The sequence below is a fragment of the Lygodium microphyllum genome, chromosome 15 (assembly GCF_053477565.2).
Source record: "Lygodium microphyllum isolate KBCC chromosome 15, Lygodium_microphyllum_v1.1.10, whole genome shotgun sequence".
NCBI classification, from domain to species: domain Eukaryota; kingdom Viridiplantae; phylum Streptophyta; class Polypodiopsida; order Schizaeales; family Lygodiaceae; genus Lygodium; species Lygodium microphyllum.
In genome coordinates, this window is record NC_141149.1 from 105,615,716 (window position 1) to 105,628,220 (window position 12,505).

Consider the following 12,505-nt stretch of genomic DNA (forward strand, 5'->3'; position numbering starts at 1 on the left):
GATTTTCTCTTTCTAAGGTTTAAGATGACACAAGCTTTTGTGTGAAAGTCAATCTTAAGGTTGAGATCCAAGGCAGTCCAATCTATGGCTCAAGATGGTTGCATGGACTATAAGTTAAAAATAGAGTTTAAAAAGCTCATTTTCCTAAAATAGACATGGTGAATACATTTTTTTAAATATCTTGCGATAGAAAGCCAATCTCTAAAAACGGCCCGCTAGGGATTATCAGAAACGGCGAGATCTACGACTTGTGTTGGATGTTTTTCCATCCGAGCAATACACAGAGAGAGATTCCCAAATTGGTGCTGCAAAGTAGGTCTTAGAACAGCCACATCTTGCATGAAGATCAACATTTCCAATCTTGGCACTGAAGTCTCTCTCCAAGAAGAGAAGCTCTTGGAGCCTATAAAAGGAAGGCTCTCCTTGGGTGTAGAGGAGGTGAAAAAAGCATCACTTTGCATGTATGCAATAGGAGGAGAGAAGGCAGTTCGAGTCTCACAAAGTGCTGCGGAAGCTCTGCTGGAATCAAGCACCAAGAAGAGAGCCTTACACATATTGTGTAAGAGATAAAAAGATCAAAGAAGCCAACTTCTAAGTTGGGCGAGTGCTCGCCGGTTGTATACCGTGCAAGGATTTATGTAAGTTCAAGCTCGCTAACCCTCGAGTTTTACAAGTGCTGCGGAAGCTCTACTAAAATCAAGCTCCAAGAGGAGATCCCTACACATATTATGTAGGAGAGAAGGAGAGACTCAAGAAGGATCAAAAGGTGTCAACTTCCAAGTTGTACAAGTGTTAGCCGGTTGTATACCGTGCAAGAGACCGTGGTCTTGTTCCCAAAATCTACAAGTTAAGAACTGGTTTATGTATAACAGAGGAGCTTGCTCCTTGTCAATAATATAACTCCACAAGGGGGGGAATGGCCTATCTTCCAGTCCCTAGTGTGTTATCAATCTCTCTATCTCTCTCTCTTTCTCTCTACATCTTTCTTTTCTCTCAGCTGTTCTCTCTCTGCGCCAACATAATATTCACCATATATCTTTTAAGTATATAAGAAGGTCAAGCGTGTATCTCGGATCTTGTAACAAGTACCTAGTTGTGTAAGACTGTAAATAGATAAGAGGTTAAAACCCAAATCTGGTACATAAAGGACTTTGGCCAAAGAAGTGCACCAATCCGGAAATAGGGGAATGGTCCCCACTCCTTGGATGGAGATGGAAGATTTGTCACCAATGGTGATGGACCCCCCTTTGGATCTCATGTCCTGAAGCCAATCTTGGTGATAAGTCATACGGAAAGAGGCCCTACTATCCACAAGCCAAGGCTTCTCCTCAAAATAAGGGAAACATGGAGGTAGGGGAGAGGAGAGAGCTACCATAAAATGGACTTGATGAGCTTCATTCTTCTCGATCTTCATGAGAATCATCGTGATAATCTCACCACTTTTAGAAGAATGATGAGAACGCTTATTCTCTGACTCATCAAAGCCTGCAAATTGGTAATAACACATCTTCTATGACCTACAAAATACCCAGAAATTTTGCATTTGCTGCAGACAACCCCTCAACCTGTGGAAATCAGCTACAGGATTGTGATAGGATCAATGTAGATGGTCCACTTGAGGAACTGAGCTGTCATCTACTCCAGAAACTATTGTGTTTGCACAAAAGGTTGATGCAGGCTATTGTCGGGATGAGGTAGATTGTCGCTTACACCAAGAAACAGTTGCATTGATTATGGAGACTGTCACCTATAGGAGAACAACTACATTTCAGCAAAAAGATGATGTGGATGGCTACATTTGCAATTTGGGGGGGTTGCCTTAGCTCCAAACAGTTCTATGTCCTCTCGTTTGTAAACGCCCCGAACAATGTAGTATGCTTAACAATTATGATATTCACTTGTTTTCGAGATTTAATATAAAAGAGAATGAACACTTAAAGCTGAAAATGAAAATTACTCACAAAATTACAGCCATGAAAATGTAAAAGTAATGGAGACAAGATTGAGGGTTGAAGATGGGCAACCCCCCCCCGAAGGAATGTATTTCTGCTCAACCCAAGTCCCTTAGGGAAGAGCTCAGTTACAATCAACCTGAGAGTGAGGAGAAGTAATTCTCACTCTCACAAGATCATGCAAAGATGTACAAACACACATGTATTATCTATTATGCAATGATAAGAACTGATTTCTTTACAGTATGAGAGAAGAAAGAGGGGAAATCAGCCTTTCTTCATCGTTGATCAACAGTACATGGATAGGGCTTGCTTCTTGTTGCTAAAACGGAATAAAGAGCTCGAGAAGGAGGTGCTGTAATGAATTTACGGGCTTGCTGTCCTGTAAAACAGCAGTGATAGAAGAGGGAATATGGAGGAATTTGATAATGGAGAAGTGGGGGATGATGATGGGGATGGATGGGGCCAATTTCTGGCTATCTGTGGGTGTTGTACATGAGTTTACAGCAAAGAAAAATTATGCTGAATGAAGAAAAACGAGCTCTTATTTATAGGAGAGGGAAGAGCTAGTACAAAAGGGGAAAGTGGAGTAGCACAAGACAAGTGTCCAGCCACATGTCATGAGATGTGACAAGTGGTGGGACACTTGGAAACTTGTGTGACGAGTGTCTTGACACTTGTCTCTTCTCTATGGCCTTCCTTTTTGGGCTGAATACTGTCAAGAATAGAAACAACCAAATTTAGTAAGCACAGTCAGAGTACAGAATTTACTTTTTTTAGAATGACATCCCTATTTTTTAGGACTAGCATTTTTAGGCTAATTCGAGGCTCCTAAAATTTAGGGACCTCCTAAAATTTAGGGGCCCCCTAATATGGGTGTCATATGAAAGCTTTTTCCGTGTACATCGCAAAAACGGTATCAGAATCTTCATGTGACTTTCCTATGCAAAGAAATGTGCATTTCAAGCTTTTAGTCTACACATGCACATTGTACAAGCATTTCATGATCATGCCATCTTGTTGATTGTAACTGTCTGTTCTGGCGGATCTAGCCCACACTTCAAGGCATCAATCCTTTCTGTGTGCGAGTCTAACCCTGATATGCGTGAGTTCTGGTCACAGGCGCCCAATCGGGCCATATAGGTGGAAGTATGAACTATATTTTCTCTAACCCACCACGTGGGTCCACCATAACCTGTGACCACTCATCAGTGGCCAGCTCCAATGCACTTTTCTTTATATCTAATTAGTGCAAAGGAAACAAATTTAATAAATCATTATATAGACAAATTAATGAAAAAGGATACAAATTCTGTTTCTATAGAGTTGTGTCATCGTTTGGCAATGATACCATTTGAGAGTACGCAACAGAAGAACACGGACACAGAGAGAAAGGAAGAGAGAGATAGCAGGAAAAGGAAGAAAGAAATTTGCACTAACTGAAGATGAATGCTGAATCCAACAGTGTGGACTGAATGAATGCTGAATCCAACAGTGTGGACTGATCAGTCCCTGCACACAGCCCAACGCCTCAATGAGGGCACCAGATCAGGCTGAGAATAACGATGGCAACAGCATTGAAGAGGAAGAGGAATGTCAGAGACAAAGTGTGCTCTTGAAACGTGCAAAAGAGAATAATGGTGCCAAGTGTGGGGGCGCAGCTATAAACTCTGATAGGAGCTCACAACCAAGAGATAATAGACTGGCAAACCCTAAAATAGGCAGGCTAGCATGAATATCTTGCATAACATTCTAAATGTACATATGGGTATTGATTGTGCATAGCACTCAAATCAAGAGGACTTTCTTATACAATTAGGCGTGGAGAAGGCCTTTGATTATTTGGAATGGTCCTTTCAAGCTAAGCTCATGCAGACTACATGCTTCAAGCCTCGTATGTCTCACTTGATATACACTATTAGTAGGAATGCCTCAGTTCAAGTCATGCTGAATGGTTGGGTCACTAAGCCCTTTGCTCTAGCATGATCAATCACATAGAGCTGCCCTCCAAGTCCCTTGTTTTTTGCCTTGCCCACCCATCCAGTTCTCACGATATTGTCACATTTGGTTGATAATGGGCAGCTAGTTGGCTTATCCCTTCTATCGAATCAACATTTTTTGTTGGGCAAGCATTCACTAATGACACCTTTATGATATTGAAAGTTGATCGAGATAACCTTCATAAGCCATTGGACATCTAAGACTTGTTTGGTCAACCTTTGGAGTTGCATCTTAACACTTCTAAGTCCTATCCTTAGGGCGTCAATGTTATGCCTAAACAATTGCTGCAATGGATCTCTAACAAGGTGGAATCCAAATTCCTTTATTGGAAATCTCAAGTGTGGCCTTTCCATATTCGCCTCAAAGTGGTGCAAACAATCATGCTCCTTATGCTTACTATCTGCCTCTCTTGCCTTGGTCCAAGAGTAGTTTGGAAGAGATTACTCGGGCTATCTGCTTTATGCTTTGAAAAGGATTCCTTGCATGACAGTATTTCTTGGGTTTCCTAGAGCCACGGTTGCACCCCTAAAAGCATGGGTGTTGGTATCGTTTTGGATATTGAGATTCACATGGTTGCCTTTTGTCGGTCATTGTTTCAAGGCATGTGCATTGGTCATCGGCCTTGAGTCTCTATTGCCAGATATTTTCTTAAGGCCTGGGGTGTTGTACATGGAAATAGTAAATTTAGGTCTCCTACTGGCATATGCATAACATTGATCAGCCAGTTACTGTACCCTCTTCTCTTCTATTAAATCATTCAGTGTGCTCAAGGAAGTTTGTGCTTCAAAACATGCTTTGGCATCCAGTGGAGGTTGATTGCATGCCAACTCTTTGCAAGCTGAATTGTTGGTTTTTTCAAGGCTGGTCTCTTGGGAACAGGATGAGTATCCCAGGTTTTAATCAGATGCCACAATTGGGATTGGTTTTATTGCCAATGCAACACTTTCAACACAAGGCATCCTAATGTCCTTTCACACCATCTAAAAGGTTTTTTGGATTCTTCATGGATACTATGGTTTCTGGGACATGCTTTCCTTGCATTTGCAGGATCGGCTGCCTTTTCCTAGCCTTGCTCCAAATCATCCTTGGCAAGATTGGAGACTTGCAAGTTGGCTGCATTTGAAGGGTGCTTCTGTTAATCAAATCTATCACCTACTTGTTAGGGATCATCATTGGTTGGCAGCTAAAGCCAATTCTGTATGGGACCTTCAGAAAAGAAGGCCATGGTTGAGATTGACTATTATGGAAGGATGGATTAATAAAACTCCATTCAAATGCAAGGCCTCTCTTTGGAGAATGCTTATTCATGGCTTGCCCCTTGCTTCGACCCTCTCTAGGGGACATATTTCTAAGGGCACCTACTTTTGTACTACTAGTCTGGAGACTTCCCAACATAGGTTTATCTCATGTCCATTGGCCAAAAAGATCTGGTCGCTTCTATTAAAGATTTGGCGAAAAGTGGTAGGATCTCTTATGCATCCCTATGATTGGGTATTCAGCAAGGAAAAAGTTTCTACTTCTGTGCCGCTGCACATGAAGATAATGTTCCATTTCAGAACATTTTCTCAGATTTTGGGGTTGTTGGCATAAGTGGGTGACCTAGAATACCTTTATTTTTAATCCAGTTCTATTGTTCAAAGTATGTCACCAAATTGAAAGGTCATCTCCACTTTTTGCCAAAACCTTGGGTAACAATTTTATAGAAGAGCCCCATCACATAAATTTACGTCTATTGTTTAGACTTCATGGTGTTGAACGAGATCCAGCGGGTTCAAGACTTTAGTGCCAGATCCCAAAGAATAGTCAATCATGCATTGGTCTTGGGAACGTTACCCAAAATGGCACAGTGCAGTGGCAACATTATCGTTTGTTTCATTTCTTACATTTGGTTCAACATTGACTTCTGCACTAGAAATGTTGTTAGCTTTTAGAAAATGCATTGGTCAAAGATCCCATATTATGTCAAGTTCTTTGTCTGGAGAGTTCTTATGGAAGTCAAAAATTCCATATTGGGTCAAAGGTCTTTGTTTGGATAGTCCTTGTTGAAGGCCTCCCTACTAGTTGTGTGCTCAGTTTCTAGATAGATTTGGGATTTTAGTTCAAGGGTTCAAGACTTTAGTGCCACATCCCAAAGAATTGCTAATCATGCATTGGTCTTAGGAACGTTACCCAAAATGGCACAGTGCAGTGCAGTGGCAACATTATCATTTGTCATTTCTTATGTTTGATTCAACATTGGCACATCTTCTGCGCTAGAAATGTTGTTTTCAGCTCTACCTCTAGAATTAATAGTCATTTTTGTTGCATCAGAGGCTTATTGTTGTGATGGGTAGCTTCTATGATATCAGCAAGGTTGTCATCTGTGATGTACCTGCTCCGTGGTTAGAGATTATTTGCACTTTGATCATCGCTTGTGTGTGATGGTGCAAGCTATTCTTACTATTCAAGTAAGGCCTATGAGACTTGAGATTGTGGTAATTTTACAATGTCCATCTCGTTGTGAAGTATTTGAAAGATGAGATACATACAAAATGAAAGTATAAAGTGTCAAACAGGTCCCAAAGGTGATGGCATAGCAGTTAGCACTTGAGTTTACAATCGTAAGGTTGTGAATTCAAGTCTTGATGGGTGTGTCACTTAGTTGGGCATCTATGTTCAGATGGTGTGTGTTCATGTTTCCAGTCCTTGCCCACTCGAATAGTGATTGGTCCTCCTTGTTAGGGTTATCGAGGAGGACAGCGTCCCTAGTGTGATCAAGCTCCATTGAACATTTGGCTTGCAAGCTATCCTATTTCCACATAGGAAAAATGTCAATGTTAATCTTGCCCGCCCTTTTAGCTAATATTTGGAGGGGAGGCATCCTCACTTGTTTGTGTTCAGGTGTGTGTTTCTTATCTTAGGGGGAAAATAGTGTCGAACATTGATATGAAAGTAGAGAGAGAAAGAAAGAAACGTGTATTAACATGTACAAGAGACCAAATTGGCCTATGAGACCAAAATAGAAGTTCCTGATATGAAAGTAGAGAAAGAAGGAAAGAAAGGTGTATTAACATGTACAAGAGACCAAATTGGCCTATGAGACCAAAATAGAAGTTCCAGGGACTGTCATGTTTCCAAAGTAGAAATAAAGAAACTGTAATCTAAAAGGAAACATCTAGCTAGCTAGGAAACAATCGATAACTGAAAATACTAAAAAAGTACTAGGGGTCTATTACCTTATCATAATGCTTTAGATCCGAAATATGGAGTCAATTCTTAAAATACAATATCCAAGTGGAGTTCAACGCCTCATACATGTTACTAAGAATATCCTACGTTGTATCTGGAGACTTAGCATTGGTGATACGAGGATATGATGGAGTCTTTTATTGGCATTCTGATCACACGTCTTTTGAGCTTTTTGTCATATCTTTTATCTGGTCTTCGTATTCAACCTCTTTTGCTGCCTTGTCCTCATTATCAGGCATTTTTTCTTTTTCCCCTGTAATGAGTGATTGTATTATATAAAATATAAAAGACTAAAAGAGTACATACAAAAGCCACGCGATCAAAGAAGTACAAGATCAGGGCAGGGCCACTGAAGAGACTGCCCAATGCCAAGGTACTAAATTATCAAGTACTTTGTCTCTTCCTTTCCCTTTTTCCCTTTTCATGTTTGTCACCCCCTTTTTTGCAAATACCTTCAAATTTGATTCTTTATTGATGCAATCAATCTTCTCTCATCTTCCATGGTCACATCCCACAAGTCTTTTTGTTAACAAGTTCCTCATCTTGAACTTCCAAATTTGATAATTTTTCGCATGAAGTTTGCTACTCTCAGGTAGCACTAGCATCTCCAAGTTCTCCCCTATCTTCAACAAGATTATTAAATGAAGACTGAACAAAACTTTACCAGCAATGTATTGAAATATTCTTTAGGTGTTCATTTGAACGCTGTATCTCAATCCCATTTCTATGTGTGGATTGAAAATGCCAAATTAATGATGGTTTCCCTTTGTTATTTAAATCAAACTTTAAGACACACTACCCTGCCCAGCCATCCTTTTAACTCGACCACCTTTCAACGGTCTTTGACCGCCAGGTGATTGCTGCCCATCGACCTAAATTTCCCCAAGACTTTAGTATTGATTGTTTTCGAACCATGCCTTTCTTCTATACAATTGACTTAGCCTTGCTTCAATTAACACGTGCTGTGGAGATATACAAACGTGGTGCTGCTAATCCTTTTTTCTCTTCATGCCATTGTGACTTTGTTAGGTTTCATTCTTCTTCTGCTAACATAGCTCAGGCATTTCCTTCTCTAACCAGGATCGTAATGGATGCAGGCTCACATACCACTTGTTAGAAATTCCAGACTTATGATGATTGAACTGAGCACCGCTTGATGTTGATGAAATCAGTAAATTATTTGAGAAATTAAGTACTAAAATAATGCACACAGAATTTGACAGCAATCACGCTTGTTATCTGACTTCAATCATGGATGTTACTATACATGTGATTGTTGATGGCATATCTCTTCACATTCTCCTATTTTCCAATAGGTAATTAATGTCCCTGTATTTATCTTAAGGTTATTCACCCTCTGGATGACTTTCACCGACATACAAACATCCAAGTAATATAGTCACCAACCAAAAGGTCTTCATAAAGACAATATATCACCACAAATAACACATCAAGATTATCACAACTTGTTATTTATTGATGAAGAAAACACAGAGTCATTAAGTCCAACTCTTTGCTGGGCTGCCATCATAAGAATAAGGTCACCTTCCAGGGCCTAAAACTCTTCTGAAGTCTACACTAATCTCAATAATACAAAATTACTGTGATCTGAATAGCTCTTTGCTTCTAAACTTGCATGAAGAAATGCAATATGGCAGTAGGAGACTTGGCTTAAAACAAACGTGTATCAATGTCAATGGTTGTGAGGTTGGCTCAACTACATAATGTGGACTCTTCAAACTTAGCTATTCTAGAGCTCAATTCTGCAGCTGTTAATAATCTGTTTGAGCCCTTAGCTGATTCCTTTTTTTTAAAGCATGATTAGAGTCTAGACACATGATTGTTCGGAAACCTAAGTAACAAAATTTTCCTCACCTTGAAACAAAAAAAAAGCTCAAGACCTGATCCAGGCAGCCTTTAAAGAAGAAGATTAGTATACAGGTAAAAGCTTTCACATCAAAATCGAGCAGTCCTAAAAAAGCTCTCCAAAGGAGATTAGAACTGTTTAAGGTGTTGGCAGTAAACGTTTGTATAGCAAGCAGGGAGGAATGATAACGAGATGCAGGTGCCTCATTTTCAAATTCAGGGGCATACAATTACAGCTAGAGATAAGCGTTAACTTTGGTTTCAGCTTCCAATGAGCCATTGGGTCACAGCGCAAAGGTGTAGTTTTTAAAATAAAAGGAGCTACCATCGCTGGGCTCCATTATGTTTTTGACATGGATTGCATAGTCAAGAATACACTACTAATTTGTAACAAGGTTCTGCTTTCTCAGCTTTCTATATATGTCAGCTCAATTTCATATTTGGCATAGTCAAGTCAAAATTTTCAGCTTTTATTGGTTTACTTAATGTGTAGAGTTAATTATGTAGGAAGTTTGTGTCCTCAAGAAAATTCCTCGTATCTGCTGAAGCGAATACCTTTAGCATAAGATGGCCATGCTTTTATGATTTGATTTTCCACCTTTTCAGGTTGCTCTCATAGTTTTTCTCTCACACATTGGGAGTTTTATACCTGCAGAAGCAGCAACAATAGGCCTTGTGGACAGGTTTAAACAACTAGTTTAACTTGTTTAATATACATTTAGAACAAAAACTGGTTATACAATTTATTACTAGAAAGAATGTTAGCTGTCACCTGGCTAACAAATATATACAAGATGAGTGCTGATCCTTTTCATTAGGAAGAACATTTTCTTATCTTCTTATCGTATGGAGTGTACAAAATCAGGATATTTTATGGATCAGCTTGCAAGCATACAATCACTCATCAGGAATCAACCTTCATGATGGATCTACACCAGATCGCTCTCATGCTTAGGTCTCAATGCATTGTGATTCTTTGGAAAAGTTTTAATTACTGGAAGTCTGAGTCTGATTTCAAATGAAGCAACAATTTTATATGCTATTCGCACAGCATCTGAGCTAAATCACCTACTAGTGGCATCTTTGCAGGACTAGCACTAGAAAATCCTTGTGTATTCTTGACGAGTTTGGAAAAGGAACTTTGATTACAGGTTTTGCCTTGAGTTTCTGCTATTCTTTAGTCTCTATGATTGTAAATATCACTATTTTGTATCATATTGAATTTATTGTACCTATTATTACAGATGGAATAGGCATGTTTTGCTCAACTTTACAACATTTCTCCAATTTCCAGCATCCTCCAAAAGTAAGAGCAATGTTGGACAAAAGTGAACATTCTCTAGACTGTCACTAGCAGACACTTAGCAACTTAGAAAGCTATGAAGGTCTCCAACTTTCAAAGGCGCCCTGTTTTTGCTCTTACTGTTGCAATTTTTGAATTGTTTCCTTTCGGTACTATCTGAAAATCATTTCAATACTGAACTTGGCAATCAAAAACCATTCTTTAACCTGGTTGCAGGTCTTTGCTTGTACACATTTCACTGAGGTGTTTGATGACACTTTCTTACCAAAGGTGCGAACCTCATGGCCAATAATGGCAGAGATTTAATTGATCCGGTTAACCGTTGGTTGCTGTTAATTGAGATGTGTAGTCCTATTCCAGTCCGACATCATCTCGTTTTACACCATGAGTGTTTTAGAGAGCGGGAGCATTTGTGAGGATCGTCTCCAGGAGATTGTGTTTCTCTATAGGTATTGTATCAGCAGAGTCTCTCTTGTTAGTCAAGAAATCCAGAGTTTGCAGAGACTGCATAAACAGATCTCACTTTCCATACTCCTGTTGAGAATATCCAACTCTGCAGTCTTTGTCAGTTGAATTCCATTCACAAGCGTCAAATTCTTCCTCAAAACGAAATCCTTTTTACTTTGTTGCAGCCTCATCCCCGGTCAGGCTCTTCCAAGCTATGGCAAGTATAATCAGCATGCTCCCTTTGTACATTCTGTTTGCTCTGTACAGAAGGTGAATTACTTTGGACGAACTTTGCAGGTTTGAACTGTGCAGAACTAGCAGGTATGCACGCACTGATTATGCATCAGAGCTAGCACAGTATAGATAGACTCGTTCAATTCATGCAAAAATTTGTTACTTAATATGTATAGAGCATCTTCCATTGCAGGTATCCCTCATAAGATTTTGGAGCGTGCTTCTGAAATTGTTGGGTTGATTCAAGAAGGGGGTTCCATTCCCAGAATTCGCGATGAGAAAATTGATGAAAAAGAACAAAAATACAAGGTAAAAAAGCCGGTGATTGATAAAACGTGTGTGTGGTCTGATGTGTGGGGTCTTTTTTTTTTGTGGTTATGAGAAGGCCTTCGGTCTCTTGCGTTTATCATCTTGTTCCTATGCAGATTCTTGTCGAGAAACTTTTGGATTTCGACTGCAAGCTTGGAGACACGACAACATTCGTCCAGGACGTGCTTTCTTTCAACCATCCCGTGTGAAACAATTACTAACATAAATATCCCTTTAGGTTTTCTATTCAAAGTTGCTATTAGCTAACTCCCAAAGCCTAACCACAATTGGGGCAACCATAGCTAGTGCAAACAAACACTAAAGTTAAACCATATGGAGATTAATTATATTCATTATTAGGTAAATGTGAAATACAAATGACTACTTGAACAAATATATGTCCTTATAATATTCTACCAATCTTCCTTGCACACGAGGAACGCTAGCATGCGAAGCTGCACGAAGCAGCATTGCAAGGGAGCAAAGTTGTAGTGCGATAGCTTCCCTCGCTTCTTCCTCACACTCTATATTTTGCTTTTTTCTTCTTTTCTAGTGAAAAAAGGCTAGGCAGCATTATGGCATCTTATTGCATGAAGAAATTGCAAACAACATTGTGAAAGGAATAAACATGCCATTCGCTTGCATTATTTGGTGGCCATGTAAATTGTTGCCTCTCATCTATGATCTCTCTCTCTCTACAATTTCAAAGCGCTAGGCCATATAGTCACACTATCACACAAAGTTACCACAAAATGGCATCCTCCCCCTCGCTTCTATCCCACACATTGTATTTTACTTTCAAATTTTTTTATGTTTCTCATTATTTTTTTCTCATTTGCGTCGCTTGCTCTCACTCACTAAAATTTTGTCGCTCACTCTCTCGTTTCACTCCTCTTTGTGACTTTTCTCTCCAAGTTATTATCTTTCTTTTCCTCTTTCCTTTATATATATATTATGTATTTTTCCTTTTTCTCTTTTTTCTCTCTCCTCTCTTTACAACCTTTCTCCCTCTCTTTTTTTCTCTTTGTGACTCACCCGTTTTAGCTCTCTTCTCTCTCTTTGCCCATGTATACATACATACACACAATCTCCCCTTCCCCCCACACTCTCTTTTTCCTCTCTCTCTCTCTCTCTTCCCAAATGAAATTTCTCTTTTATTACAAAT

At 39.5% G+C, this 12,505-nt stretch overlaps 1 protein-coding gene across 1 annotated transcript in view; it reads left to right on the forward strand.

Annotated features, from left to right (window-relative positions):
• Window positions 1–11,961, forward strand: part of MSH5 (MUTS-homolog 5) — a 271,881-nt gene extending 259,920 nt beyond the window's left edge. The window contains exons 25-34 of the mRNA XM_087694530.1: window positions 9,654–9,730; window positions 9,913–10,002; window positions 10,137–10,198; window positions 10,292–10,353; window positions 10,567–10,620; window positions 10,711–10,799; window positions 10,983–11,014; window positions 11,095–11,118; window positions 11,225–11,340; window positions 11,457–11,961. Coding sequence (XP_087550656.1) covers window positions 9,654–9,730; window positions 9,913–10,002; window positions 10,137–10,198; window positions 10,292–10,353; window positions 10,567–10,620; window positions 10,711–10,799; window positions 10,983–11,014; window positions 11,095–11,118; window positions 11,225–11,340; window positions 11,457–11,549 — 699 coding nt within the window. The 3' untranslated portion in view covers window positions 11,550–11,961. The remainder of the gene's footprint in view (window positions 1–9,653; window positions 9,731–9,912; window positions 10,003–10,136; window positions 10,199–10,291; window positions 10,354–10,566; window positions 10,621–10,710; window positions 10,800–10,982; window positions 11,015–11,094; window positions 11,119–11,224; window positions 11,341–11,456) is intronic.
• Window positions 11,962–12,505: the final 544 nt, after the last annotated feature.